Source organism: Hypoxylon trugodes (assembly GCF_022578975.1).
Source record: "Hypoxylon trugodes strain CBS 135444 unplaced genomic scaffold F4822scaffold_6, whole genome shotgun sequence".
Taxonomy (NCBI): Eukaryota; Fungi; Ascomycota; class Sordariomycetes; order Xylariales; family Hypoxylaceae; genus Hypoxylon; species Hypoxylon trugodes.
Window position 1 is genome coordinate 1,244,155 of NW_026250021.1, and position 27,626 is coordinate 1,271,780.

Below are 27,626 nucleotides of genomic sequence, written 5' to 3' on the forward strand. Positions count from 1 at the left end.
GATGGAAGTTTGAGTGGTTTAGTGTTCTTATATTTGCTGTGCAATCTGCTAATTGTGCGCGATACGGGCCTCGTATCAATGAGTGGGGCCGTGAGCAATGGCACCGTCCAACCCTAGTGCTATGACAATTCAATAGTCACCTACCTATGGATACTTAGATAATTCGAAAAGTCTTAATGGCCCTAAGTGGTACTATTAAGCACACTGTCGAGAAGTTCAACGTCCTTGAGCAGCTGTTTATCTCCCAATCTTGGGCCGACTAACTGCAAAGCGACCGGCGCTCCCTTAAAAAGCTCCGGGTCATCTAGAACGTGTCAGCTATTGAAAGTTTGATGTCGCGTTTTAGGAAGTTTACGTACACATCTCTTGGTTCTTCTGATCCGCTTCGTGCTTGGCCTTGAATTCAGTGTCGATGGGATCAAGGGCTGGATCGGCGTGGGTAAAGGGCACGATTATGGCAGGATACTGGAAAACATGTTAGCGATATTCGTCGACCACATTCTAGTCCTCGTAAGCCTCACGTCAGTTACGTTCCAAGCTACTGTATAAATATCACTGGTCCAATCGCCAGGTAAGACCGCCGTATGTGGACCAGCGGGCGCTAGGACTACATCACAACCCACCCTCTGCCATTCATCCAACATCTCTTTCTGAATTTGTCCCTTCTTCGTGTTCCACTGCCACGCTTCCTCCTGACTCTTCCGCGGAATATCCCAAAACCCGATCTTAATGACGCTCGGGACCACTGGTTCGCCCGACTTAGCGAACTCTTGTTTCGGGTATGATAATCCATCTAGAGTGAACAACTGCTCTGTAATGTCGCGGATACCAATAAAGTCAGGAGGATTGAAATCTCGAACCTCAAAACCGGCAGCTGTCAACTTGGACACAGCTTCCCTCAAGGCTCTCCGCACTGGAGGGTGGGGAGTGAGACCAGATGCGTGAATGACACCAACGATAGGCTTTCGCGAAACGGGCGCAGGAAATTCCATGATATTTGGTATGACTGCGGGGTCGAAATCCCAAGGCTTTGCACTCCTGACAACACGAGCGAAAAGATCTAGGTCGCGCACCGAATGTCCGAGAGGGCCCGTCACTGCCGGAACACCCGTGTTGGACCCAGTCCAACCCGAATATGAGTAGCCGATCATAGGAATTACCCCAAAGCTAGGCTTATATCCGTAAACACCATTACAAGCTGCAGGAATTCGTATCGATCCTCCAACGTCGGTTCCGACGCCGAGAGCACTGCATCGAAAGGCCTGACTTGCACCCTCGCCACCGCTACTCCCACCAGTGGTCAAACGCGAGTTTACGGGATTCTTAGAGCGTCCAAACACGTTATTGTGACTCTCCGCGACCAACATAGTCTGGGGCACGTTCGTCTTAGAGATGACCACGGCTCCAGCAGCTTGTAGAAGTTCCGGTAGTGGCGATGTGCGCTCGGCCGGTTGGAAGACTCGAGACATATATCCATTCGTCGAGTCGTAGCCCTTGAAATGAAAGCACTCCTTGAATGTCATGGGGACCCCATGCAATGGCCCTACAACTTTCCCAGTAGTCTTGAAAATGCTGTCAAGTTCCTTGGCCCTTTCTATGGCATCCTTAAACATGATCTCCGTCAACATGTTGCAGAGTTGATGCCCTACCGCCGCGCGCTTGCAAAAGGCTATCACAACTTCTTCAGCAGTGAACTTGCCTTTGGCAATGGCTGCAGCTAGTGATGTAGCATCATATTCCTCGCTAGTAATTGCTAGCTCAGCTGGAGACAAGATTTCGCATGAATTTACGAATGGTCGAAGGTCAACAATGTCTTCGGGTGGGAAATATTCTTTTTTTAATTTCCATTCCGATGGTATTCTCGAATCCCGCTCTGCCTCCTTAGCTGCTTGAAGTTCTTGCCAGGATTTCCTGGTTACTGGTTCATCGTTGGCGCCCATATTTGAAAATCAGTATCCAACTTGGATATCTAATGAAAAAAGTAACATAACATGAGGATGTTGAAATAGTCCTAACCCCTCATATGGACATGGAATACGGTCCTTCAGAAATCATACCGGTATCTTGCAAGGGCGGGGCTATAAAGCCGGGTTGGTATCCGAAGAGTTGGAGATGAGGGGACCCAGAGTCCCGAGACGGAATACTGCGTCGTCTACCAATCGTCGGATCGCACAAAGGATGGCTAGGGTAGACTCCTGCATCAATTGGGATCCACTATATGCCTGATTATCTGATAATCTACTCCAAGAATTTAATCTCTAACCTGTTTTATACACCTTATCGTTGCATTCGAGGGACAATCGGGATAAGCTAAAGTCTTGGAATCGGATGCTGCCTATCTGATGATCAATTCGTCGTATGGTATCTTTATCTATGGATAAGGGCTCCTTTTAAACATTCGAGTTTGATAGAGTTGTGTATCGTGGCTTTGGTCTGGGCCATATTAAGTCGGCGAAGAAATATACCGATGATACTATTCTCTAGTTATCTCGAAGTTCCTGCCATCTCTCCGAGATGAGGTTTCGGTGTGAATCCGATCGCGTAGAACTGATAACGCGGAGAGAGGGGCGACGTCACAGTTGAACGCTATGACTGCACCTCGACGAACAAAGCAAGGATCTTATCATGCCAACCACATACCAGGGTCGGTAGAAGGGTTTATGTTTATCTCCATGACTAGTGCTAGAATAGAGAGGAGATATTGGGGAGTAGCATTTAACATACCTGCTTGCTCCTTTTCGCTCCTAGATTTGAAGGGTATTAGTCTATTCAAGCTTCGCTAGCACTGTGACTGCGAAAATGTCCGAGAAGAATGATATTCCAATCGCTCAGAGCTCAGTTGATACTGAACATGGAGTGGGAAGCGTACTACCGAAGCAAAATGCTTTCCAACGTCTGATCCACCGACGGAACGATCTCAATGAATTGGGAAGAGACATGTTGCAGAAGTCATTGCAATATGACCAAGCTCAACTCGAAGCAGACGCCATCAAAGTGCGTTGGAAATTGGATCTTCTGGTGCTTCCGATGGTACGATACTCACTGTTGACGCCTTATGTTTTATAGTATTCGTTTCTAACAAGATACCTTGGTGAAGATGATGACTACATATATGTTGTCGTTTCTTGACAAACAAACGTATGATTAGCTCCATGGAGGACGCGCAGCGAACTCACAATCTGATCAATTGGCTCATAGGCTCAATTACTCCAATGCGTATGGCCTGCAGCAAGATACCCGTATGACGGGCGATAATTACTCTTGGGTCGCTTCGGCCTTGTATTTCGGCTGGCTTTGTACGTAACAGTCGTCAATTTTGAACAGATCTAGTAAACTAATCCGAGTTATTAAGGCGGAGCTTGGCCGTGGAATATGTTGTTGCAGCGTGTTGCGATCGGAAAGCTGGTCGGCGGGATGCTATTTGTCTGGGGAGCCCTATGCATGCTGCAAGCCACGGTATTCAATTTTAGTGGATTCTTCGCTATTCGCTTTTTCTTAGGCATGCTTGAGGCCTGTATCTCGCCTGCATGGGTACTTCTCACTTCGATGCTCTGGACTCGAAAAGAGCAGACATTGCGCAGTTCCATTTGGCTGTGTACGAATGGTGTCTCGAATATCCTGGGGGCGCTTCTGGCTTATGCTTCAGGTGTCGCAGGAGGCCTATCAATAGCCCAGTGGAAATTGATATTCCTGGTAGGTTATCGCATTTCACCTTTGCGCAACCAAGGCTCACCTACTGATTGCTTGTAGATAGTTGGCGCTCTCACCTTCGTGTGGGGATTTGTCATTTTGCTTTTCCTTCCAGACGGACCCCACAATGCGAAGATGTTGACAGAATATGAACGTATTGTCGCCATCTGGCGTGTTTCCAATAATCGGATTGGTCTTAAGGATGCGACGATTAGACCATACCAAATCAAAGAGGCCCTACTCGATGGGAAATGCTATTTGATATGGATGTCCGGAATAGCTCTCGGAATACTCAATGGAGCCGTGACCAACTTCATGTCGGCCATCATTAAAGGATTCAATTTTGACGCGCTGAGGGCATCTCTACTCCAAGCTCCAGGAGGCGGATTTGAAGTTGTCGGCTGTATCCTGTTGGGATTGTTGTCACAACTTCCAAATATGGTCGGTGCATCGATCATCATCGGGTGTCTGCCTGGCATAGCCGGACTTGTCGGTATTCTCACTATTAATATCGAGCATCGCTATGCTCTTGTGGCCATGTGCTGGTTGCAGAATATACTTGGGTCGCCCGTGGTTTTGAATTGGACGGTCCCTGGCCTCAACGTAGCTGGACATACCAAGAGAAGCACGGTTATTGGTATATATTTCGTGTGTTTTGTTGTTGGAAAGTAAGTCGAGATCGATCTAATCCGAACACTTAAGAGAAAAAAGCAACTACTAACATTAGCGAACGCAGCATCATCGGTCCCCACCTCTTCTTGTCACGAGAAGTGCCGAGATACCCGACAGCGATCAAGGGACTTCTAGGTACATATTGTGCGGTGGTTGTATTCCAAGCAATTTACACTTTATGGTGTTGGATCGAGAATAGAGAGCGCGACCGATTGGGTCAACGCGCTGAAGCAGTGGAGGAAGAGCTACTAGAAGGCTTCGAGGATTTGACCGATAAACAGAATAAGCACTTCCGATATAGGCTTTAATCGCTGGAAGGCAGGATAGCAGTAGCTTTAATACGATTTTAGCACCTACCTAGGTACATAAGCCACCAACGCCTTCCTGCTGAGAAAATACGTATGTACCTAGTTTCAGTATAGTTTTAGGTACCTAGGTAGGCCGTAAACACGGCAGGTAAGCCACTAATTTTCCTTAAACTTCAAAATTACTAAGCAACTTGTAGCAAGTAATTAGAAGGTGCGGCAGTAAATCCACACCGCCCTGTGACCCATATTCGTAGCTATAAAAGTCGAGCTCTCTGCCCCTCCAGTCATGATTTTTCTTCTCCTCAAACTTACCTTGAGTCCGCCGCTGCGAGATCAAAAACACGCACAGCGAGGATGGGAAGCCTGCATTGCACAACGTGGAGCTGACCGTCCTTTGGCGATGCCTCTGGCATTCCAAGTCTCATAATTTTTGTTGTCTTTTCTACATTTTCATTACGCCCATCACTGATCGTGGTGACGTGAAGAAGATCCTAAGTTGGCGATTACACGCCTGAACATGATCCGTCTACCCACACGTTTACACCGTCAACTTGTGTTCTCGTGTGGCCACGAGTGACGCGCAGCCGAGCGAGATTGCCATACGACCTAGACGAGTACTTAAATTATCATGAGGATATGTTGTTGCACGTAGAGGTCTAAATTCTGCATTGAGATATCAAATGAATGTACTAGCTAGGTATACCCTAATACCGAAAAGCCCGTTATCTAAAAGAACCCGAAAGTGTAGGTCTTAGGCTAGATTATTGTGAAGGTGTTCTCGCCATGAGCTCCATAAGATCATGAAAGGATTCTCCCCATATTTTGTTCGAGTCGACGTAGCAAACAAAGTCGTCATACTTTAATCTTCCCTCGTCACCCTGGGGTTGAGGGGGCGGCCTAACGAAACTCCCTAGTTTTTTTCTGTTCTCTTCGGAGTCTATCAGCGGAAGATTAGGTGGGATAACGCCGGCTTGTAGACTTGTTTCTAGGGCCTTAGCCTCAGTTCTCAGTGCATCCAATGTCCTGTTGAGTGAGATTTCATCTATCTGGACTCGGCCGTTCACACGTTCGATTATCAGAGGTAACTTCTCGATTTGGAGCGTCTTAGAAATCTGCGGGGCGGTCGGTCGCATTGCTTTCAGCGCTTGGTCACATGCGTTTTCCCAAATGCTAACCTTGTTGGCAACAAAAATATGGATCACGGGCCAGCCTCGTTGGCCACTCCCCAATCCCTCGGCGTTGAACATCTTAGGAATCTTAGAGACATCCTCATCTTTAGGGTGTGTGCTAGGCATGTGCTGTGGGACAGCGTAAGCATATATCTAGGAGGTATCTGGGTATTAAAAACGAAGTTGATGATGACTTACCCGTATCGAACAGAGTATCTCTGGCCATGATGGGCGGTCATTGCTACTACCCGACTTTCGTCGCAAGAAAAAAAGCAAGTTCGTTCCGTCGCCTTTATCAGGAAATAGGAACGTTGATCGTTTTTGTTCGGCAAGCCACTCTTTTATATTTCGGACGGAGTGCGATGGGATAGGATCTGAAGGCCCTGCGTCTTGTAGCTCATACAAGTCCAGATCGACATGTTCTTCGCGAACAGATATCCAAGCCTTTGAATTCAAATTCCAGCGCTTTGCATCCAGCAGTTTTTTCCAGAAACTTCTGCGATGCAGTTGACCGATGCTAACTTTGTCAGTTGCAGTGCTCGACAGGCGCAAGATGCGATCCAATTTCTATAACATATCAGGACAATAGACTTGTAAGTTAAGGTAGGATACTTACTATTGCAATTATGAGCTCAGATAGCTTTCCTTTAAGCAACTTGTTTGGGGATTTCCCCCCCATGATCTTTCTTAGCCATTCCATTAGGCTACCGTATTTTTTTGATTCCTGGAGGTGCTCCGTAACCGCTCTAAGAAACAGGGGTTCGCCAAGGTAATCCCTCAAGACTTGGGGGCCTTGCTTGGCCATGCTAACATACGTATCTCCCAATGAAAGACTTGTCAGAATCGACTGGGCTGTAGTTTCGATCGTAGTGGTTTCAATGTCCTCTGTATCCTCGAAGACGCCGAAGACCTCAGTGTAAATCGCTATCCGGAAGAGATCATTAGCCCATGCCATATCTTTGATGCGCCTTATCCACTGCTTGAAGCTACTCTTTATCTCTCCTACAATTCCGTAACTGGTGGTACTGAATTCCTCCGCCGTAAGACGACCCTTAGTAGTAGATGAGAGACATAAAAGCTCTTCGGCGAAAATGGTGACCCAGCGAAACCGGCCGAAAAAGAAAACGCAGCCATTGTTGATCGTTTTTAGTTCAGACTTCGTGAAAAGGTCCCATTCAACTACGACCCTACGTACCTCATCCCAATCGTTCTTTTTGAGAAGCTCGGTTAGGGATCTCGATGACTTTCGGGTCCGAAAAAAGAACGGGTGCGCCGTGATACGACAATGAGGTTGCTGAGACTTGTGCGCTTTCTTGAGCACGTACAAAACGTGATCGTGCAGAGTTTTCCCAAACTTTTCCTCGTTGGTAATATCGTCGAAGTTATCGTGGGTGGGTGCATGTTCCCGATCATCGCCTGGCCTGAGTTCATAGCCGAAGATGATTAGATGTTGTTGATAAGCCTTAACGATTGGGTTACTTGAGACGGCTTGACTTTCGTGAACAAATATTTTGTCCCAGCCCCTGAAACGACAAACGCTATACAGAAAATCATCGTTACAGGGGACCAGTCGACTGAGACGATACACAGCGTTGGAAATACCATGCTGTGCGGAAGAAGTATTCTGCAATGAAGTCCACAGAGTGAGGTTTTCCTTGTCCCTGCACAGGTTGAAAAGGCACCACCAAGCTACAAGAAGTGCCGTTGCGTCTGTTTTGGATCCTAAGAAATGACCGTACCCCTCATCCCACCCATGATCCCATTTTTCGAATGGTAGACCAGCAGTCTCCCACTCTATGAGATCCTCAAGTGCCGGGTGTATCCCACGAGGCGCCGAACGTCGTATAGGCTCTACCAAAGCGTTTCCTTGATTCGATTCGGCCTCTGCATCGTTTGATGTCATAAGGTATAATCCCCAATCCTCGTATTGGGGGTTGTTAGTATTTCTAATCCCCCCATTCTCTGTAATATTGATAGACAAGAAACCTCCCTTGAAGTTTTGGATAGGGCTTCGTTGGTCAGGTATCTTCTCAAAGGATTGGAGTAATTTTCGAACTTGGCCTTCACGTTGGGACCATATGTACTGACAAAGCCCATTGAAGAGTGGGAGATTATATCTGTCGTTGTATGTTTCCCAGTTAGAGCCTGGCGGGTTATTCCTTGTTGTCCATGTAGAGCCTATTATGTAGTAAGTAATACAACGTAGTGTCGAGAATGGACGATGAATAATCACCAAAGCCTTGTCTTTCCAAGCCATTCCTCAAATCTTCAAGTTTCGATTTCATCGTTTGAAATTCCTTATGATAACTCTGATGTTGGGTACCTCCGGCCAAATCGGAGACTTTCAAATAAAACCACTCCAGAGTTGGCCTGGACCCGGGTTGAAATATTTTCTGTAAGATCGTGCATAATGTGAATTCAACGGGCCTATTCGAGCCAACTTCGTCAGAGATGGCCTTGCTCTTGAGGGACATATATAGCTCGAGGAACTCTGTCGGGCGTGTGCCGAACGCCTCCCAGAGATACCATCCCAAGACCAACGAATTTGTCGATATGGGATCGTCGCCCAAAACTTTGCAAGCGAAGTAGAATGGTCGGTCATTCACTAAGTATGGAAGGGTTTTGGAATCCAAGCCTTCTGGGAGAGCGTATGGTTTCGGTCGTGTAGGTGCGCGGAAGTGATAATGATGCGAAAGTTCTGTTATAGCAGAGTCAGAACCTAGGGCCTCACAACGATATTGGATTGATCATTACCAAAGGACCAATCATTGTCACGAGACCAATCGTCAATTCTCTCTCCATACTTTTGTATGAAGTAATCCAAGCATTTCTTGTTGAAGTTGTCGCCGCTCATTGTAGAGTTGGGTGTATCTGTACTGTGTTTTGCAGTTCTATCGCTCTCTTGGCTGAAATTACCTAGGTGATTGTTCTACTAAATACATATTCTTGCGGCTCTTTTCTTCTTTGGAGTGAAGGATACATCGTGAATAGCTATGGTAGCGAAGATGTGAGGAGGAAGCTAATTCGACTGTGTCACCCACCGCCGTTTGTTGAAACATGAAGTGGCAGAAAAGATATATTGAATGGACTGTAAAAAATGCCTCATTGTTAACAACATATCGAGTCATGTCGTAGAGTCCAAATGCCGAAGAAAAAAGTGCACTTTCGTTGCGAGGCTATTCGGTGACGTGACGATATATAGCTGGGCTGTGCATAAAATACCACCATTTTTTGGACCGGGCTACGATATTTTACTTTTTTTCCTCCACCTCCGCCGTAAGCCACCCTTCAGTTTGGGCTTCAATTTGGGCAAAATCGAAGTAAATCGAAACCATGGACGCTCCTCCTCTTTCAGCCGCAGCTCCAAAAAGCGATAACGGAGGCATCTCTAAGCGAATCTTTGAGGAGACTGGCCTTCTTTCGATGTACACTTCATCTCATGACGTCAAACTACTCTGCCTGCAGCGCTTCGTACGGATGTTTGCATACGGCGCATCAACACTGGTCCTCGTAGCCTACCTCTCCGCACTATCCGTCCCGAAGGCCGCCATCGGACTTTTCATGACATTAACTCTAGTCGGTGACATATGCATCAGCTTCATCCTAACGCTATTCGCTGACGCCCTAGGTCGTCGAGCCGTCTTGGGCCTCGGAGCCTTGTTGATGACAGCCAGCGGGGTGGTATTCGCATTATTTGACAATTACTGGGTTCTTCTGGTGGCGGCGGTGGTTGGGGTGATAAGTCCGAGGTGAGTGGCTGACCCCGCTGCGAGCCGCGCGGGTGGAAATGAAGTTGCTGATACAAGGATCTAGTGGCAATGAGATCGGTCCGTTCCGAGCGATTGAAGAGAGCATCGTAGCTCATTTGACAGATCCTAAGAACAGAAGCGATGTCTACGCTTGGTACAGTCTTTTGGGAAACGTGGGAACTGCGTGTGGCAGCATCACTTGCGGATGGGTTCTTCAGCATTTGACTGAGACATTAGAGTGGGACTCTGTACGCGCGTATCGAGCCGTCTACATTGGATACGCAATTCTCGGGCTACTGAAGTTAACATTTACTGTCTTCTTGAGTCATCGCGTGGAATCGGAGAAGAAACAGCAGCAGAGCCGCGCGAGAAATGACGAGACAAGACCGCTACTAGAGCAGAGCTCAATTGCTGATCCGCCTCCTAGGCGGAGATGGTTCCCAGATATCAGCAAGGAGAGCGTTCCTGTGGTTATTACACTATGCCTCCTCTTTGCTCTAGATTCTTTCGGCTCTGGGCTCGCGCCATTGTAAGTAACAAACTTTCCGGTTCCCTACGATATGACTAACCAGAATCAGATCTTGGATAACGTATTACTTCAAGGATCACTTCAACATTGACGAGGGAAAGCTGGGTACAATTTTCTTCGTTACACAACTAATAGCGGGCGCTTCCCTGATTGTCGCCGCCTCTCTCGCGAAAAGATTTGGTAACGTCAACGTAAGTCCCATCCCACCCATCACGTTTTAGGTATAAGACTAGTTGCTTACGCTAATATTCGTTCATAATAATATAGACCATGGTATTCACACACCTCCCCTCCCAAATTTTCCGCGCTCTCCTCGGTATTCCCAGCGACATACACCTCGCCCTCCTCTTCCTCATCCTAAACTCCAGCACCCAATCAATGGACAGCGCGCCCCGTGCCGCGTTTCTCGCCGCCATCGTCCTACCCGAAGAGCGGACGGTTGTCATGGGCACCGTAAACGTAGTCAAAACCACCGCCCAGAGCCTCGGTCCGATCCTAACCGGTGTCCTAGTCGACCGGAATCTGTTCTGGGTTTCTTTCCTCTGCTCTGGAGGCTTGAAGATATTATATGATATAGGCCTGCTTGCCTTCTTCAAGGAGAAAGAGAGGGAAAGAGAACAGGCCGAGCGACAGAGGATTGAGGACGAGGAACGAGAACACGGTAGCCGGGAAAATCAAACCGGCGAGCCGATGTCCTAGGTCGCGGCGAAATGAGGACCTTGATGATCAATGACGCAGTTCATCAACGCAGTTCATCAGCAGGATCCGGTATTCGCCAAATTTATATATACCAGGTCATCTCTAGGCATTTCTTCCCACCTTAAACATGCACCAAAACACCACGCACCCACCGTTGGGAATCAAGTATATATTAACCACAACCGTATAAATTATTATGTATTAATCCAGAATTTGATTGATATTTATTCATTAAATACTACTTTTACTATTTCTCCTACTGCCACCGCATCTGATACTACGTGCTGAAGATCATGGTAAACTTGATTGAGTCCTATTGAATTTAGAAGTTCTCCTGTCCAGAGAAACGCTCATTCTGAACGATCTCAACCCAATATCCGTCAGGGTCAAGTACGAAGGCAACGTTCTTCATGCGCCCATCCGTAAGTCGCTTCTTCCAATTGACATTTAGGCTCTCGAATCTCGAGCATGCACCATCGAGGCTGTCAACCGAGACACCTACCACTTCAGTTAGCAATGCCCCCCAAGAACGGGAAAACGAACTCACAAATGTGTCCAAACCCTTGGGGCTCTGAATTACCATCGTGGTACTTGAAGTTCTCATCCTTCTCGGTACCATAATTCCACGTCAACTCCAACAAACCCTCATAATCGGCCGTGAACCCGCCCTCGGGAAGGCCCTTCTCGCCGGGGTACCCGAGGAAGTACAAGTTGAACTTCGCAGCGGGCTGCTCAACAGTACGGAACAGAGTCATGCCCAGAACCTCCTGGTAGAACTTAAGGGACTTCTCGGCGTCCTTGACGCGGATCATCGTGTGGTTCTGCTCCATCATTAGCAACTATTTCATTCACAACACCCTCTCTTCGCTTCAACAACAAGAAAAAGCCTACCATTCTATACGTCGTCACATCCGTCGTAACCCCCTGTTCCTCCGGATCATCCGCCCCCTTACTCCCCGCCCTCAAACTAACAACCTCAACCCAATACCCATCAGGATCCAGTGCAAACGCAATATGCTTCATCCTCCCATCCGTCAACTTCTTCTGAAACCTATACCCGGCATCCTCAATCCTCTGACACGCCGCCTGAATATGGTCTACCGCAATACACACATGACCAAACCCACGATGGGGCTCCGCGTTTCCGTTATTAATCTTGTAGTTGGGATCGTCTTCGGTGCCGTAGTTATGCGTGAGTTCGATAAGCCCTTGACGGTCGAATGTACTCCGCCCGTGCGAGTGCGCGGATGGACTGTCGTAGCCTAGGAAGTAGAGGTCGAATTTGGATTCGGGGAATTGTAGATGCTTGACTACGGTCATGCCGAGGAATTCGTAGAATTTGACTATTGCCGACGGGTATAAACGTCAGCTTATGGTGTTGTGATTGCTAGTGGGTATGGTGGGTGTGGCATACCAGATGCTTTAGGGTCTTTCACTCGGAGCCTGCGATTGGTGTCACCATATTTAGCGGCTTACTTCTCTTTAGACATGGTTTATGGTAGGCTTACATAGAGTGGTTGAACTTGTAGTTGTTTGTATTCGTAGTTGACGCCATGGTTGCGAATGTGCGCCAAACGCCTATAGAATTAAACAATTAGATATCTACATCATATATAACCCTTGGATGGTCTAAAGATACGAAAGTGCCTACCTATGAATTGCTTTGGGGTATTTAGAGTATACGATCTTGTTGGTATCCTAAACAAAGTACGGAAACAAGACATAGGGTGGAGGTATCGTAGTTGTCGAAGACAAGAGTTACAGTAAACGTATCAATGATTGCTAATCAACATGACAGGATAAACCAGTATAAAGCTGCTTCCCCTCTAAGAAAGACGCAATGGACTAAGGTTACAATGACGTTTTGTGACAGCTACCCCTCCAGCCCCGCATTTACGGGGATCTAGCCGATGAAAATTGGGGCATCAATCCGCTATCGATCGATAGCTTCAGATGTTCGGGTAGTAAACACCGGCAGACCGAGCTGGGTTACTGTATCACAAGAAACTCAAATCAGTTCAGAGACATACACTAAGTCTATTGCCTACCTCAAGTGCTACAAGCCTTAACTTCAGGGGACTCTTAACCTGTGTTCTCTGTATTCCAATTGTGATATTCCCCGAACTCCGGAAAGAAAACCCGGGACCTCATTTTTTCAGACCTATCCATAGTATTGTACACTAATAAAACAAAGAACATAACGCCTAAAAGAGGACATAAAAAATGACTTTCGGAGGCGCTCCGTACGCGTACTACTTGTAGCGCTATGCGTTGATATACACTACTAATAAATACGTCGGGTGGTTAAACGTAGTTCGAGTAGCGAACTGCTTTGGGTAGTTGGGTTAAGTTATAACGCCCTTCAAGGGCTGTTAAGAAAATAGGAGATCGATCATGTTGACCCGATAACGTTGCTAAGCTTACCAACAACCAAATCGGTGTTGAAGTACTGGCTAGGAGTAACGAAAAATGCGAGTGCGATAATGACGTAGAGGGCCATTAACTGAAGCGACATTAGCACCGAAAGCAGCTATGTAATAGGGGAATAGAAGACTTACCATAGCGCCCTCGAGGTAATTGGACTTTCCATCCTGAACTGTGTAGATTACGACCAAAACAGCCAATGCAAACGCAACCGTTTCGACTATATCGTGTTAGCAACAATGAAAATGATACCAACCATATCAATCAACTCACAAGTCTCGAAATGCAAATCCATTTCCCTGTCCATGATCCATCCAAGGATAACAAGGAATGGTGTTACAAATAGAGCAATCTGGATGCTGGAACCGATAGCAACACCCAATGCCTGTGTCATATGTTAGTCTCGTTGTACCCGAATACCCAAGAATAATTCTTACAAGGTCCATCTTATTCTTGACAGCCACCACGACGGCGGTGACATGTTCCGCCGCGTTCCCAACGATAGGAATCAAGATAAGACCAATAAAGCTTCGGCTAATGTGAGCACGTTCGACGAGAGCGTCTATGCTATCCACCAGGTAATCGGCGCACAGAGCAATCAAGACGGTTACGACAATGAGTACCGCAGCAGCTGACCACGGGCTCATATGTATTTCCTCTTCCTCTTCCGGCTGTTGGGTCTCCACAATTGTCGCGGATCGTACATTTCCAGCCGCTGCTGCCGCTTCGGTGGGCAACTGGGATGCGTTTGAGTTCTGGGCTTCGGCGCTGAATAGTTTATGATGTGTTCTCAGTTGGAAGACAAGATATAAAACATAAAGAAGTAATAGGATAATCGCTGTGCCACGGGAAAGGGAGAGTACGATCCCATTGCGCTCTTCATCAGATCCCTTATTGCTATTATTGATGATCATGAATAGCTAGTCCCTCACATTAGTTTCCATGGGGCTCTTAGTAATAAGGAAGGAACGCTTACAGTGCCGGGTAGTATCATAGAAGCAGCAGATAAAGTCATCAACGAGGCTGTCGTTTGGGCAGTGATACCTTGGAAGGTTTGCTCTTGGCCGGCACCATCCCCTCCTCCCATATTGACGATTCCGCCGAAGAAGAAACACATACCCATAACGAGCAGCAGATTCGACAAAACCGAGCCAATCATCGACGACTTAACAACCTCGATCTGCCTGTCCCTTAACGCGATTATGCTAACCTGCAGGGGGGATGTGGTCAATAAAGTGATAGATCCATGGATGCATGTAATAGTGGGTTGGGGGCCGAAAGCCTTACAATCAACTCCACCGCATTACCAAATGTAGCATTAAGTAGGCCACCCAGAGCCTCGCCCAGCTTTACCGAGATCTCTTCTGTCGCAAAGGATAGTACGGCTGCGAGAGGGATAATGGCGAAAAAGTTAATCACAAAAACCGCCACTGGATCCCAACCGGCTTGACCAGCAATAATACCAATTGGTACAGTGACGAGAAGAATATTCACAGGACCTATATCAATCGATATCCCACTTAGTAAATTCAACCCTGTTACCCCGGAATTTTTGTTTGGTTCGGTAGTGATTGGGTGTGTACGTACTGCTCAATAAAGTGGCCTTGGTGACGTGCCATACGTGCGCCGGATATTTCACCCATGGCTTCGAGTTGCCGAGACCCGGTGTATCATGCGAATCGAAAAAGAATTTCCAAATCTCGTTACGCCCATTCTGTGTAGCAGACCCATTTCCATTTCCTATTAAAGGAGTACGTTCATCGCTGATACCTCCATTCTCTCGGGGACGGTCGTGACTTGAATAAGTAAATGTCTTGCGGACTTGAGCGCGGAAACTGGGTAATAAATCGGCTGTATCGCGATCCATCGTCGCGCGTCATGGTCAGCTAACAGTATTATATCTAGGTATGTTTTTATAGCAATGCCGGTATATCAAAATTTCCGTGTCGACAACCACCACATATTCTAATGAATTGACGCGCGTGCGTGCAGAGAGACGAAGCTGGCGCAAAACAGTATAAGAGAGGGGAGGAAAACAGCAGGTGACTAATTTTGGGTGTGCGATTGGGTATGTATAGGTATCATCAAGCCCGAAACCGACAGGTAGAAAAAAGTAATCCGCACTTACACGCCATTGGGGATTGTCCTTTCTTCCCCCGAAAATTGTATGCGACAGTTCAAAAGTGCAGTAATATTTGGGGTACAGGATGCGTGGAGGCGCAGACAAGATCCAAACACCCTTTGTATCTTCCCTTTCTTTTTTCCCCCTAGCGAAGAAGGTTGACTAAGAATGCTAAATAGAAATACACTCTGAGCGAGTCGTAGTAGTCCCTAATCCGGTAGCTTGGCTGACCTGTTCCTGACTTGGTGTTGGCCTGTTTTTGCTTGTTCGCCCGTCTTGGGAGCTCTTGGTGAATTCAATGTTGTAATAGGTACTTGAATTGAAGGAAGAATCGAGTAGGGTAAATCCTTGGACTCGCCAAGGCACGTCAATTGAACTTTATTTTTCTTTTTTTCGTCCTATTTTCTTCTTCTTCTTGATATGTTAACCTAAAATAAAAACTAGTCAGACATCCATCATCCCATATTATTTTCAAATAAATTCTTTGTTGACCTTGACGGTAAATGGTTGACGTCGTTTTGTTCCAATTCTTAAGCTAGCGCTGAGCTTACCTAGGTAGGTATTTAGTTAGTTTACTCCACTTCGACACGGTCAAGAAAACTCGGGAGGTGAAATGCTGCGCAACAACCGGTCTGCAGGTAAAACGTGGCACGAGCTTAGGGGTACATCCAGGGATTAACTAACAAGGGTTCTGAGTAAGGTACGTAAATACCAAGTAGCACGAATCTCTAGTTCCGGCAGGGTGCGGAGCTTTGAAACTAGAGATAGCTACGTATATGTTTCCGATGGATGTAAGTAAGAAGGTTGACCCAAGTTGAGCTCTCAATTGAACAAGAAGATGAAACAATTCTGGGAAATTTCCGGGTTCGGAAAAGAAATTGCAAGCAGGGAAATACGATAGCACAAACTGTGAAAGCCAATGGCTTTCGTATGAAGCGCGATTAATGAGTAGTTACGTAGAGAGTACATAGTATAAGTCTTGGCAGAAGTGATAAACTGCAGCTCATTGTGGCTGTGCCCCGAATATGGCGGGAAACAATCTTGGAAATTAGGAGTTGAAACTTCTCCGAAGGGAATGATCAGAGGAGGCCTCCCTGTGAAGTACCTAGATCTAGATAAGCGGGCCAAAAAGTGACTTATACTGTACCGTACCGTAAAAGGCTACGACATTGGAGCTAGGTATGTAGCTTACCGAAAAGGTTAGTCCTAAGGTATTCCGGCAGTGTGATAAGGGAAAAAACGTGGGGTCTAGTGTAAAAACCTAAACCGCTACATACAGTACATGTAACGAAGATGCAGTTTTCCGAAGCCAAAGAGGTAGGCTCAGCTATCGTCTGGTTAAGAGACGGAACCTTTCATTACGCGCGGCATATACTAGGTCAATATGTTTAAACGCTAAGGCAGGTAGCCATATGATACCGTCACTACTCTAAGTCCAACCATCACCATCCGGGTCATCCGCGAGGCGTCGAAGGACTTGGGCCTTTGTCATACATCCCAATTCATCCCGTCACTTCGGAAAGGAGAAAATAGTATGCCGTGGGGCTTAGGGGAAGGCTTATGTTGGTAAGAATGCAAACAATATTGGTACCTTGGTATTCTGAAATCTATACGCAGCATCTGGCCTAATTCCATTACCCCCTAACCCCCCAAATATCCATTCTACTCGTAGGTATTATTCACAGTGATAGGTAACTCAACAGGCCATCAAGGCCCTCGATATGTCCAGCCATCTCCACTGCTCATCCAGTGAGCGTCGTCTATGTCCCATGGAAATCATGAGAATCGCTAAATGATCACATGAAAGCTAGAGTACTATTAGCCTTTCTGTACCTCGAAAACAAAGTTGGCCAGAACTTACCTGCGCAGTACGTCAGGTACCACGTCAGCGAGGCGCCTCCGTCCAGCCACATTTGATCGAAGTCCTCCCTCGTGAAGAAATCCCACGCCGACTTGGGGTCAACGGTAGCTAAATTGCCGTAGAGAATCCCCTTCCAACCTCCTTCAGCGTTGTCGGCTCTTCCGTTATCGAAGTACGTCGCCCACTCTTGCTTTACGAACTTAGCGGATCGAGTGAGCCTCGTACTTGGTAGAAGCGGTATCATATGGATGCCTTGGATATACTCGATATTCGATCCGAAATATGTGTTGTGATCACATTTGTTTTCGAATAGAATACCAGCAACCCTGTTTCCAACATATTCTGGAGGCTGGACGTCATTTTCCTCGGTATAGAGATAATACTTGTTCAAAGAACGGGCGAGAATGGCTAGCATCAAATTACCCCTTCGGAGCGCAACATATTAGCCTCTCAAGTAACAGTAGACGGCGACAGCAACCTACCGAGCTTCCATATTCGCGTTCTTGATTGTCTTCCCCCACATCTTGATGGCATAGGCATGCATCGCATCTTCCGAGCTCGACTCTTGGTCCTATATAACAGTTTAGTGTTACTAAACCTGTGAATTGTATCGTTAGGAACGCGTACCTTTCCGTCGGCGGTTTCAAAGAGGCCGTGAGCCCAGCTGTGGCCATGGTACCAGTCAAAATTGCGAGAAACGGGGAAGTGCTTATCCAAATGAGAGGGATTGGCGATATCTCTGACTAGTGTATTTACATAGTCAACGTTGCCCTTGGTGAGCCAGGAGGGGTCAAGGTAGCCGATGATGGCGGCGGCGTATATGAAGTAGCCGTAATGGAAATGATGGTCGTTATAGTAAGTATTGCCGAAGTCCGCACCCTCGTTCCCGGTTTGGTAGGTCGCAGAAGAAACTAGGCCTCCCCAAGCACCTTACAACGTCAGTCTAAGCCAAAACTTCAGGCATATATGGAACTTACTATCGTAGTATAATGGAAATTGCTGCTTGTTGGTTGCAAAACGGCTAAAAGCAGCTTGTAGGTTTTTCAATCCACTCTGAGCCAAATTCTCGTTCTTTAATAAATCCTTCGATACGAAAGAGATTCCAGCGAATTTTGCGAGCGCCTACTCAAAACGTCAGCAATTCATAGAAGCCATATGTTAGTGAGATTATAACATTACCTTCCCACCGAAGTACATTGAATTCTGGTCCGATTGTTGATCCACACTCTGACCCGCTTCATTCGCGGCTACCTTGGTGATATGGTTGATTGCTGAGTCACTCAAAGCTTTCTTCTCGCCGTCAACAGGATGCCAGGGAGCGAATCCCATCGAGACGGGCATATTAGGCTCGACCATCGTCCACGAATCCGCAACGACTCCTACCGCCATACCCTTTGTGGTAGTTTGCAGCTGCGCCTTCGATTTACTACTATGCGTGGCACTGTCAAAGGAATCAACATGATGAGGTAGAGCGTACATCAACAATTTGACGTTCGAAAATCCCGCTTTCTCGAAGGTAAATGTATAGGTGCCTTTCGAACCGGACGTCGATCCAGAGAGTGTAACGTTCACCGGGTATGCCCCAGATGCAGCGTCTATTGCGGTCTCGGCACCGTTTCCGGGGTCTTTTGCAACCTGAACGATGCCGTCGTATGGTTTCTCGGCCTTGGCCATTTTGTTGTTGACCACCGATAGATCAAACGTGTCACCTTTAGCCGAATAGGCATACACATGCCAGACCGTGCTATCTTCTAGGTACAACGTGTATTTGGTCATACCTTCCTTCGGCCCGTTGATCGATTTCGTAACTGTCTTGAAGTAGACGCCGGTGTTGATAACCGGAGTACTCCCTTTATAGACGGCTGTAACGAACGCCATACCTTGCACTAATGGAAATGTGATTAAGGGTTTCGATTTGGCGTCAGCATGCAGATTGACGTTGGCTGAATGTGCAGACAGGTTATCGGTAGTCAAATTAGTACTTGGCCCAAGTTCCGCCGCTGACAAGCATAGCGAATGAATACCAACGGGATTTAGGAAATATTGAGCGGCTCCCGTGTCGTTTGAAGGTGGACCATAGACTCTCTGGTTTGCCTCGATATGTGAGATCGCCAACCCCCAGCTGGACGAGGCCCCCTGACCCTTCGACCAAACGATTGAATACGGGTGGACGTATGTGGGCTGCGTCTGATTAGCGAGAAAGAAGTTGGCGTAGAATTTGTTCGTGCCTATTGGCGGAGAGCCCTTGATACCAGTTCGAGGACGGGGGTGGTCTTTTTGGACTGGGAAGTAAGGCGCAGGGGGGCTAGTTGCGATTGGCGTCCCGAAAATATCTGATGGAGCCATGGTAGACGTGTCTGACTGGTTTGCCTCAAGCCCAGATGGCGCGGTAATTGCTGTTTGGTTAGGCGTTGAATTAGTCGGAAATGATGTCTTTCCTGCACTGTTAACTGTGTTGGAGACAATGTCAATAGTACCGGTTGTGCTAGGCTCAGGGCCAGATAATGGAGGCAAGGCCTGCGAACTTGCCGAAGGTGCAAGATTGGTAGTTACAGGAATAGGCTGGTAACCTTCACGGCGAGAATCTCTGTTTTCCGAAATAGGAGAGGAGCTCTCTTGAAAAGCCTCTCGTACTATCAGTCCGTATTGGCGGTAAAACCTGCTTTGACCCTTTGGGACCCAGAATCGGGCTGCCAGGATGGGTTGGACCTGGACCAGTGTCAGTATCCAATACAACCTCATCACGGCTTTAGGGGAAGGGAGTAGAGGGAGAAAGGATTTTATTCTTAGCGATTTTTATTGGTTTGCTTAATAGAGGGTATTCCGAGCAACCAGCACTCGACTTGAAAAGAAAACTTGTGTTGCCGTGATATCGTATTGCCGCATAATACACCAAGGTAGATATACGGTTCCAGAGTAAAAGCAAAAGAACTTGTAGTGGTATAGTGATAGCAAGAGCAGTTTTAGTTGTGGTATATGAAGCCTCATGATCGAGTCCATGAATAGTGAACGAGTTGTATATATTCTTGGATTGAATGACATGTTGGGTTGACTCGATGTGAGGTGAAGAATGACATCGGTGCACCGGGCGACGGTTGAATCATGATCACCGATGTTAAGTGATGTGTAGAGTTCATGACGAGTGGAATGTGTTGTCTTGAATAGGGGCTGAAGGACCCTACCTATATGATGAGTGGGAACAAACAGATGAGTCCAGAAGTTTTACTGGAATGAAAGCTAGGAGCTGCGAGATGCTGCGTTGTAGTAGGGCGAGATTTGTTCGAAAGTAGGTATATAAAATAGGAATATCGGAGCTATGAATACGGAGATATACTATGTTACCCCTTCTTGGGTGGTGGTTCTAGGTCTTTAGGATTTGTGTCTGTAAGGGAGAAAAAGTTGTTGTGAGGAATTGGTATTAATGATGGCCGCGTCAGACAAAAAAAAAAGGTTGAGCTGGATCCTACATCAAGTACGTACACATGATCGACTACTCAAAAAACGCCTTCGCAGCTTCTGTAATTACTCACCTATATATTGTAAGGAGTCGTGCCTTCTTGAAGTCTAACTTTAGAAGCCGTTACTGGAGGACTTATGAGAATACACTCGTGTGTAAGTAACGTTGGTAAGTTATAACCCGGAGTCTGTTTTAGTGGATGGGGTAGGTTCGATGGCCCCACCTTGGTAGTCCTATAATGATTATACCACGAGAGGTATGACCGAGAAATTCCAACAATATCGAGTAGAGGTAGCAGTAAAGTAATATAAATACCCTAGTATCTTTGTCAATGTCAGTAGTCAGATATCAAAGTCATGGCGTAAGTGTATTTCGACCTGAGGTTCGATATTCTCATGTTGTTTAACACCAAGCTGAGACTTGTCCTGAATATTAGATCCATCTGGCAGCATGTGTATAATATGCTTAAACGTGAAGCAACAAGGGCTGAGTGTTCACATGAATAGTTACGCATATCTCTTCATAGTCCTAACGCATCATATTGTTCTTCGGTGACTGGACTTCTATCTTCCGACGTAATCAAGCGCTCCGTTTTCGCAGGCTTAATTCTCAAATCCCTGACCTTAGCCTTACGTTCTTTACTCTGATTTACCCCATCAGCATCGCTCTTATGGTCTTTTCTTTTCTTCGTCCTCGCCTCTTTTCTTTCTTCGGCGTCCACATCCATCATGTGTTGCTTCTTGCACCGGCGCACCTCTCTCCTGTCCAACACCCAAGGTTGGCTAATGACCTCTCTCCTGAAGTCACGAATCTTGTTCCAGAACTGGACCTCCTGATTCGTAGACCTTATTCTCTGCATCTTCCGGATATGTATCTGCTTCTGGTCTCTGAAGATCTTCGTGCTACCCTTAAATTCGGCGACCATCCCAATATCGATATCGTTCTGAGGTTCCGCGACGGGTGGAGGCTCAACAGCGTCATTTTCATGACTTTCGCTGTTTTTGGTACGGCTATCGACTGGCTTCGGAATATCTAGGCAGCACTCGACGCACTTACCAGTGCTATCGTCAACCGTATAGACTCGGTGGCCATAAAATTCGTCGATCGCGAGGACAACACCAACTATTCGAACCCAGCGAATAGGGTGGTTCAGGGAAAAGAAGACATTGTCGGCTTGAACATGGTAAGCTATAAATCACTCTAGCGATGCGCGTAAATATTTGTGGTTACCTTCGAATCCAGGTCGACGCTCGAGGTCATGAATGTCGATAGCGCGTAAGGGACACCATCTGTTAATCGTCGGGGACAGGTGGAAGCAATACGCAGGATAGTACACTAGTGATTCAGCACTTGTCATCGCATTTTGGTAGCAAGGGTTGATTGCTAAAAAGCAACACTACCGCGTTGTGTCTTAAAAAGTTGTAGTTGGTAGAATGGTAGAATAATGTTTGGAAGACGCGACAGCGCGGAAAGCTTCTAGCTCAGCTGTAATGACCCACTAATCACGTACAGGTAATGCCTCCAGGGCTGTAACATCCCTGGAATCGGGGATTACAGCACTTACCGACAGCACCTACCCCCTGTATGTAGGGCTACCTAGTGTGGGTAGGGGCTATCACATGGCAATACCAACATTCAATGATTGTAGAATAAACACAACACATGGTCTACAGACTACACCTTTTGCTTTATTGGTATATTGAATGATTTATTTTATTTTATTGTAGTCATTGGAAGTAAGCAACTGACAATAGCAAAATGTTTAAAAGTAATTGGTACCTGTCCCTAATTTCCGATGCTTGCCTCATTACCATGCGCCGTGAGAAAACAAACCGAACCCAAATCAGACCTGACTTCATTTCTTCCTTCCCTTCTTCAGTCTTGCAGCAGCAGCCTGAAAGGCTTCTTCCGACGGTTCTTCCTCTGTGACCGTACGCTTCTTTCCTTTTTTACCACTCGGCGCAGCACCATACTTAGCAGCTAGGTTGTCAAGGAAGCTACTGCGACCCTGCTGATTCTGGCGGATGAGTGCAGCTAGATCATCTTCGGATGATCCCTTCTTGCTTTTCCCCTTGCTATCCTTCTTATTCTTGCCGCCAAACAACTTGTCATGCACACCTAGTTCCTTCGCATATTCCTCTGCCTCAGTGCTCTCTTGTCGCGCAGCCTTGACTCGCGCCTCCTTGGATTTCTTGCTCTCCTTCGTGTAAGCCTTAAATGCGGGAACATCTTCTTCGGCAATCGCCTCGTCGATTATAGCGCGGAATCGTTCGTCATCTTCCAGTACATTGCTGAGCATGACCGATTCGTAGATTCCATCCATATTACCCTTGTGTTCTTCATACGCGACCAGGACGTCATCTTTTTCTTCGTCAGAACCCTTGTATTGCTTGGCGAATTTCTCGATCGCATCAGCAGTGATTGTATCGCGGAACTGCTCTCGGTAGAAATCCGACCAGCTAAAGCCATCAGAGTCGACAATGGACTCAGAGGTCGAGCCCGTCTCATCGTATCGTTTACGTCTTATCGGGTCTGATAGTACGGCGTATGCGAAGGCTATGGATTGGAAAGTCTCATGGGCGTCCTGTTTTTTGTCTTCGGAAACCTTATCTAGATAATATCATGTCTGAGCGCTCGAATTCTATTGTTTGTGGAATAGAATGCATACCTGGGTGGTTCTTTAGAGCAAGCTTTCGATAAGCCGATTTGATTTGGCTCTCATCCGCCGTACGTTCTAGGCCAAGAACCTCGTATGGGTCAATGACAGGCGGCTCACCCGCGAGAAGATCATCCGAGTCATCCATAATTGGCAGTCGCTAATCAGTAGTTAAATGATGCACTATTGGGTCGAGAAGCTGGTGATTCCCTGGATGATGAATTGATGAAGAAGGGCCAAAGTCGCGTTACACGCGTTTCTAATCTACGCGGTTTATCGATAAGATTACCAATTAAATTCGCGGGGCGGGCATTTGAGTTCGCACCTTAACTTTAAGGCGGGACCGACATGTGAAGTACCGCAGTACCACCTCCATATCCATCATTTCATCAATTTACGGAATTTACTACCAAAGTAATGAGAGATGGCCGAAAATACAGAACCAAGTAACCTAGAGGCAGGAGATCACCAATCATATATGGAATTTGCCCTATCTCTAGCCACCATATCTCCGCCGAAACCTACCAACTACCGTGTCGGAGCTGTCGTGGTGGATACAGCTACGAATGAGATATTGGCGACTGGCTACACACTGGAACTTCCGGGCAATACTCACGCAGAACAATGCTGTTTTGAAAAATTGGCAAAGAAATACAGCGTCCCATCGGATCGTCTAGGCGAAGTACTCCCAGATAGTGTCATTCTTTACACGACGGTGGAGCCATGTTCTCAAAGGCTTAGTGGAAATCTACCATGCGTGGATAGAATATTAGCAATAGGGAACAAGATCAAGACGGTCTTCGCCGGAGTCTATGAACCGGAAAAGTTTGTCAGTGCCAATTCTAGCAAGCGGAAGTTGGAAGCTGCTGGCATTGAATTTGTTCACGTTGCCGGGCTCGAGAAGGAAATACTGGATGTCGCTACAGCCGGCCATGAGAAATCCATCTGATTTGAATTCGACGAGCCGTGTTTAGTGCAATAATCAGGAGAGAATGCTTCTGTATTTCTAGCCTTATAGGCGGCTACCATTAGAACGTGTATTATTTACTTGGGTATGAGTTTGGGCAGACAATTAGGTAGAAGGCAAATAAAAAATAGAATGGATATGAAGTATCATTTTCCACGACATCAGAATAATGTGACATAGGAAAAAGCATTATAGCTGATCAGAAGGGAAAAAAAAATACCAAAAAATAAATGGTTCGAAATATCTCTTTTAGAAGAGATGCATCAGGAATTGAGCCCGATGCGGGGGTCGAACCCGCAACCTTGAGATTAAGAGTCTCACGCTATGATATACGTCAGTATATGATGTTGACTAGATGATGTGGAAGATGTGAACTGACCTCTACCGATTGAGCTAACCGGGCTGTGATGGTTGGACTAGAATCTGTGGTATATAATAGTATGTGCCTAGAGGTCCCGACATTATGCCGGCCATGGGCACTAGGATTAAGCTAAAAGGGGTAATACATGTAGCTTGCTTAAATGTGCTAGGGTTACTACCTAGGTAGTTAGAGTTGACTGCTAAAGAACCTAACTTACAACACCATACGCCTGTATAATTTCCATATTCTTAGCGGTATGTCTAAAGCCGCATCACTCATGCTTAGATCATGGAGATGACTATCTTCTACAGCATTACCGGCTTCTCTATTGATCTTACCTACCTAGGTAATCATAGCGAGTGAGTAATCGAGATTCCATTTGCGAAGGCTACATAGGAAGAAGTGCGAAGTAGTAGTCTTTAGGTATTGAATGAAAGGTATCCCCACGTATGATGACTCGGCCCCGCTCATTGACGAGTATTTTCGCGCAAACCCACCATTGCCGTTGGCGATTCTTCGATATTACACCCAGTAAGCTCTATTTCGCAACTGCGAATTTCGATTTGGGCGCTAATTCGGAATATTCCCCATCAAAGGCTGGGGTACTTCACCCCAATCATTATGGAATAGTAGTGATGATTGGATAACTACAAGCCGCTAAAACACTTCATGTCCTACATCGTATCCGGAATTTATCCCTGTAGGTCTACAAAGGTGGAGGGGAAAGCTATGATTGTCGAAAGAGATCGAATGGTACTTAGATATTCGCCCGAATGCCACGCAATTCGAATGAGTCACGATCTTTAGCTGATCGAGGCGACGTCTACAGTGGCTTGCTTCGGTTCGTAGGAAATTTATGCAAATACTGCCTTTTCAAGTATAACATCCCAGCGATACTGGCGGTTGAATGCATACCGGCTGCAACTAGGTACTCACAACTTCATGTAGGCGCTGTACAACACGTGCAAACGAGCTTGAACTTGCAGGTATGCACAGGGGGTATACAGTATATATGTAGCACTTACAAGGGGCGAGTTCGAGTTTCTTTCGGGGTCTAAAGTATTACTTGTATTCTACCTTCTAGGGTCCCCGCTTCCCCCATAATTTGGTAACTGGAGGTAACGGAGTGGGTAACGGATCGATCCGAGCAGCGCCCGATGATCCTAGAAGGCTTAGAACATATAGATTTGTATTAAGCTCTATATTATTTAGATGACTACCGAGAAAGGACTGATAACAATTATGTCTCAGAGGGGTTACGTGTCAGCATATGGTTTGGAGGAACTACTGGTTGTGCTACAAGGCTCTTCAGTAGAAGGTGCCTCGCTAAGATATTCTCTTCAAAGTAGCAACCCGCAAAAGGGAAGGGAAAGGGAAAAGTGGCGCAATGACTTCGGGTTCCATCCAGCATGCATACTGTATGTCGAGACGACAACCAACATAGCATAGGGCTACTCGGGGCGTCTTTGAGGCTGAGTTCCGTTTGTGATCCCTTACATATGTACGCAGGTACGTAGAAGATAGCTCCCCTTCTGAGAATGTACCCATGGTTGCCTAAATTGGCCATTTGCTTGACGGAATGCGGGATGGATTACACAAGGTCTGCAATCATTGCGTGTGTTTTGACGAGCACCTACAGCCCCGCCTCTTTCTCCCCCCAACTTGGACAGCCTGCAGTTATATATCTAGGCAGCTATCGCCATGACGAAAACAAAATTGAGGGGTAATCTATAGTTTTAATATATCGGAGTTCAGACTATTAGCATCATTGGTTTTATCATTTGTGTAAGGTGACTTAAAAGTTGGTTGGCCTATTAGCACTTAGTTGACTTGTCTTGGTGTATATGGTAGCATTAAGCTGACGGGTTTTCGTTGGCAAAAAGTAACATGTCATATTTTGAGATGGAATTGTTTAGCTAATATGCTGTACATATAATATACTTTGTTTATTCTAGGTAGATTTTATTCCAAACCGTAAATTTTATGCTCAAATTAGCCATCACGTCTTTTTCTACATGGAAACCCCTGTTGAGGAAAAAGCAAAATGGGTGATGGATTGTCTGTACCAGGATCCTTAAGGGAAAGAGCGCTTATAAATTTGCCTGGACTATTATTATATGTCATGTACCTTCATTGTTTACAGAAAACTACCTAGGTTTAGCAGCGCTTAATAAAACATGATTTTGAGGCCGTACTGATATTCTCTTCAAATTTTAAGTGTTGCTTCCTAAACACCCCTTCCTTTTCTTTTTATGCACATAATGACGTTTCTAATGCAGAACGGCTGAGCCTAAGAAAAGCCATGAACGGTAGGGGAAGACAAGGGTGTGAGCCGAGACAGGGGTATATTAAAGTCAGAACCGCATGGGCGGGTCTAAAACGCCCAATTAAACCCAAAATAGTTAGAACTTTTGACCCGGGGGTGTTGTCTTCGAAGCCGGAGGGCCACCATAACAAACGAGAGAGTTGCACACCGCCTAAGTCCACAGGCATCAATGGAAGAAGAAAAATAAAAGGAAAACCAAGGAAATACAGATGTACTTAGGAATTGCTAGGTAATGTGCTTCCTTATCTCGTACCTACCTAGGTACCTCCCTACTTAAGTATCACGCAAAGAGGTCCTGGTGGATGGCACGTATTACCCGATCACAACATTACCATTTACAAGATAAGTGTACCTAGGTGAGTAATTTGTATGTACCTTTAGCTGCTTAGCTACATGTACCTTGGCCATTCTTTAATGGATCTGTATGCTGGCAAGGTGGGCCTCACTTTTTATGACCTTGTCCGTCCCTCTCTGTTCTATTTCCTTCCCTTGATAAGATCACCATCCGATAGGAATCCTATATATCTGTGGACATCACGGGTGAACCTGGCTGGAATTCGCCTTAAGCTGCTTGCTAGAGTTGCTAGGCAGCCATTCCTCAGTATCTGAGCTTCAATTATCTTCGTTTGACTGTTT

The 27,626-nt window shown here is 46.3% G+C and overlaps 11 protein-coding genes and 1 non-coding gene across 12 annotated transcripts; 3 read left to right on the forward strand and 9 right to left on the reverse strand.

Moving 5' to 3' along the window:
• Window positions 1–182: 182 nt before the first annotated feature.
• F4822DRAFT_430232 (amidase) lies at window positions 183–1,940 on the reverse strand (the record flags this gene model as incomplete). The annotated part of the gene is made up of 3 exons (XM_051461249.1): window positions 183–304; window positions 360–465; window positions 522–1,940. The coding sequence occupies 3 exons, from the start codon at window positions 1,938–1,940 to the stop codon at window positions 183–185; spliced, it is 1,647 nt and encodes a 548-aa protein (XP_051313258.1).
• A 430-nt stretch (window positions 1,941–2,370) lies between these two features.
• F4822DRAFT_284048 (MFS general substrate transporter) lies at window positions 2,371–4,841 on the forward strand. Its single transcript, XM_051454917.1, has 6 exons — window positions 2,371–3,030; window positions 3,098–3,138; window positions 3,199–3,296; window positions 3,353–3,693; window positions 3,751–4,358; window positions 4,427–4,841. Exons 1-6 carry the CDS (start codon window positions 2,800–2,802, stop codon window positions 4,668–4,670), a joined length of 1,563 nt encoding a protein of 520 aa, XP_051313259.1. The 5' UTR covers window positions 2,371–2,799; the 3' UTR covers window positions 4,671–4,841.
• Window positions 4,842–5,324: 483 nt separating this feature from the next.
• On the reverse strand, window positions 5,325–8,807 carry F4822DRAFT_284165 (uncharacterized protein). Its single transcript, XM_051454920.1, has 5 exons — window positions 8,594–8,807; window positions 8,073–8,537; window positions 6,456–8,017; window positions 6,038–6,406; window positions 5,325–5,968 (listed from the first exon to the last, which is right to left on the reverse strand). Exons 1-5 carry the CDS (start codon window positions 8,691–8,693, stop codon window positions 5,432–5,434), a joined length of 3,033 nt encoding a protein of 1,010 aa, XP_051313260.1. The 5' UTR covers window positions 8,694–8,807; the 3' UTR covers window positions 5,325–5,431.
• A 365-nt stretch (window positions 8,808–9,172) lies between these two features.
• On the forward strand, window positions 9,173–10,816 carry F4822DRAFT_430235 (MFS general substrate transporter; the record flags this gene model as incomplete). Its single annotated transcript, XM_051461250.1, has 4 exons — window positions 9,173–9,588; window positions 9,653–10,117; window positions 10,167–10,308; window positions 10,385–10,816. The coding sequence occupies 4 exons, from the start codon at window positions 9,173–9,175 to the stop codon at window positions 10,814–10,816; spliced, it is 1,455 nt and encodes a 484-aa protein (XP_051313261.1).
• A 161-nt stretch (window positions 10,817–10,977) lies between these two features.
• F4822DRAFT_284266 (lactoylglutathione lyase) lies at window positions 10,978–12,988 on the reverse strand. Its single transcript, XM_051454921.1, has 6 exons — window positions 12,468–12,988; window positions 12,325–12,394; window positions 12,231–12,259; window positions 11,708–12,159; window positions 11,364–11,637; window positions 10,978–11,314 (listed from the first exon to the last, which is right to left on the reverse strand). Exons 1-6 carry the CDS (start codon window positions 12,538–12,540, stop codon window positions 11,139–11,141), a joined length of 1,074 nt encoding a protein of 357 aa, XP_051313262.1. The 5' UTR covers window positions 12,541–12,988; the 3' UTR covers window positions 10,978–11,138.
• Window positions 12,989–13,046: 58 nt separating this feature from the next.
• F4822DRAFT_284135 (Sodium/calcium exchanger protein-domain-containing protein) lies at window positions 13,047–14,567 on the reverse strand. Its single transcript, XM_051454918.1, has 6 exons — window positions 14,528–14,567; window positions 14,285–14,450; window positions 13,678–14,160; window positions 13,514–13,625; window positions 13,375–13,460; window positions 13,047–13,319 (listed from the first exon to the last, which is right to left on the reverse strand). Exons 2-6 carry the CDS (start codon window positions 14,312–14,314, stop codon window positions 13,209–13,211), a joined length of 822 nt encoding a protein of 273 aa, XP_051313263.1. The 5' UTR covers window positions 14,315–14,450; window positions 14,528–14,567; the 3' UTR covers window positions 13,047–13,208.
• Window positions 14,568–14,616: 49 nt separating this feature from the next.
• Window positions 14,617–15,208, reverse strand: F4822DRAFT_284150 (uncharacterized protein). Its single transcript, XM_051454919.1, has 2 exons — window positions 14,828–15,208; window positions 14,617–14,759 (listed from the first exon to the last, which is right to left on the reverse strand). The coding sequence occupies exons 1-2, from the start codon at window positions 15,105–15,107 to the stop codon at window positions 14,740–14,742; spliced, it is 300 nt and encodes a 99-aa protein (XP_051313264.1). The 5' UTR covers window positions 15,108–15,208; the 3' UTR covers window positions 14,617–14,739.
• A 1,850-nt stretch (window positions 15,209–17,058) lies between these two features.
• F4822DRAFT_430237 (glycoside hydrolase family 81 protein) lies at window positions 17,059–20,211 on the reverse strand (the record flags this gene model as incomplete). Its single annotated transcript, XM_051461251.1, has 7 exons — window positions 17,059–17,150; window positions 17,224–17,648; window positions 17,706–17,794; window positions 17,851–18,152; window positions 18,201–18,345; window positions 18,403–19,932; window positions 20,131–20,211. 7 exons carry the CDS (start codon window positions 20,209–20,211, stop codon window positions 17,059–17,061), a joined length of 2,664 nt encoding a protein of 887 aa, XP_051313265.1.
• Window positions 20,212–21,107: 896 nt separating this feature from the next.
• On the reverse strand, window positions 21,108–22,251 carry F4822DRAFT_284359 (uncharacterized protein). Its single transcript, XM_051454922.1, has 2 exons — window positions 21,911–22,251; window positions 21,108–21,853 (listed from the first exon to the last, which is right to left on the reverse strand). Exons 1-2 carry the CDS (start codon window positions 22,035–22,037, stop codon window positions 21,201–21,203), a joined length of 780 nt encoding a protein of 259 aa, XP_051313266.1. The 5' UTR covers window positions 22,038–22,251; the 3' UTR covers window positions 21,108–21,200.
• A 103-nt stretch (window positions 22,252–22,354) lies between these two features.
• Window positions 22,355–23,550, reverse strand: F4822DRAFT_406705 (DnaJ domain-containing protein). The gene is made up of 2 exons (XM_051458421.1): window positions 23,349–23,550; window positions 22,355–23,290 (listed from the first exon to the last, which is right to left on the reverse strand). The coding sequence occupies exons 1-2, from the start codon at window positions 23,482–23,484 to the stop codon at window positions 22,536–22,538; spliced, it is 891 nt and encodes a 296-aa protein (XP_051313267.1). The 5' UTR covers window positions 23,485–23,550; the 3' UTR covers window positions 22,355–22,535.
• Window positions 23,551–23,647: 97 nt separating this feature from the next.
• On the forward strand, window positions 23,648–24,552 carry F4822DRAFT_406707 (cytidine deaminase-like protein). The gene has a single exon (XM_051458422.1). The coding sequence runs from the start codon at window positions 23,761–23,763 to the stop codon at window positions 24,283–24,285; it is 525 nt and encodes a 174-aa protein (XP_051313268.1). The 5' UTR covers window positions 23,648–23,760; the 3' UTR covers window positions 24,286–24,552.
• Window positions 24,553–24,576: 24 nt separating this feature from the next.
• F4822DRAFT_t85 lies at window positions 24,577–24,706 on the reverse strand. The gene has a single exon. It is a non-coding gene; the product is annotated as a tRNA-OTHER (tRNA).
• Window positions 24,707–27,626: the final 2,920 nt, after the last annotated feature.

Bases quoted from the DNA above. Each gene is read 5' to 3' on its own strand.
- F4822DRAFT_284048 (XM_051454917.1), top strand. From the start codon at position 2,800: ATGTCCGAGAAGAATGATATTCCAATCGCTCAGAGCTCAGTTGATACT. The intron at 3,139-3,198 runs GTATGATTAGCT...ATTGGCTCATAG, and splicing joins TCGTTTCTTGACAAACAAAC to GCTCAATTACTCCAATGCGT. The intron at 3,297-3,352 runs GTACGTAACAGT...CGAGTTATTAAG, and splicing joins CTTGTATTTCGGCTGGCTTT to GCGGAGCTTGGCCGTGGAAT.
- F4822DRAFT_284165 (XM_051454920.1), bottom strand. From the start codon at position 8,693: ATGAGCGGCGACAACTTCAACAAGAAATGCTTGGATTACTTCATACAA. The intron at 8,538-8,593 runs GTAATGATCAAT...CTGCTATAACAG, and splicing joins TGACAATGATTGGTCCTTTG to AACTTTCGCATCATTATCAC. The intron at 6,407-6,455 runs GTAAGTATCCTA...GATATGTTATAG, and splicing joins CTGAGCTCATAATTGCAATA to AAATTGGATCGCATCTTGCG.
- F4822DRAFT_284266 (XM_051454921.1), bottom strand. From the start codon at position 12,540: ATGTCTTGTTTCCGTACTTTGTTTAGGATACCAACAAGATCGTATACT. The intron at 12,395-12,467 runs GTAGGCACTTTC...TTAATTCTATAG, and splicing joins TACCCCAAAGCAATTCATAG to GCGTTTGGCGCACATTCGCA. The intron at 11,315-11,363 runs GTGAGTTCGTTT...CTGAAGTGGTAG, and splicing joins CCAAGGGTTTGGACACATTT to GTGTCTCGGTTGACAGCCTC.
- F4822DRAFT_284135 (XM_051454918.1), bottom strand. From the start codon at position 14,314: ATGGTGCCGGCCAAGAGCAAACCTTCCAAG. The intron at 14,161-14,284 runs GTATCACTGCCC...GTGAGGGACTAG, and splicing joins CCAAGAGCAAACCTTCCAAG to CTATTCATGATCATCAATAA. The intron at 13,461-13,513 runs GTGAGTTGATTG...AACACGATATAG, and splicing joins GGATTTGCATTTCGAGACTT to TCGAAACGGTTGCGTTTGCA.
- F4822DRAFT_284150 (XM_051454919.1), bottom strand. From the start codon at position 15,107: ATGGATCGCGATACAGCCGATTTATTACCCAGTTTCCGCGCTCAAGTC. The intron at 14,760-14,827 runs GTACGTACACAC...GAATTTACTAAG, and splicing joins CAAGGCCACTTTATTGAGCA to TGGGATATCGATTGATATAG.
- F4822DRAFT_284359 (XM_051454922.1), bottom strand. From the start codon at position 22,037: ATGACAAGTGCTGAATCACTAGTGTACTATCCTGCGTATTGCTTCCAC. The intron at 21,854-21,910 runs GTAACCACAAAT...ACCATGTTCAAG, and splicing joins GCGTCGACCTGGATTCGAAG to CCGACAATGTCTTCTTTTCC.
- F4822DRAFT_406705 (XM_051458421.1), bottom strand. From the start codon at position 23,484: ATGGATGACTCGGATGATCTTCTCGCGGGTGAGCCGCCTGTCATTGAC. The intron at 23,291-23,348 runs GTATGCATTCTA...GATATTATCTAG, and splicing joins TGCTCTAAAGAACCACCCAG to ATAAGGTTTCCGAAGACAAA.
- F4822DRAFT_406707 (XM_051458422.1), top strand. From the start codon at position 23,761: ATGGCCGAAAATACAGAACCAAGTAACCTAGAGGCAGGAGATCACCAA.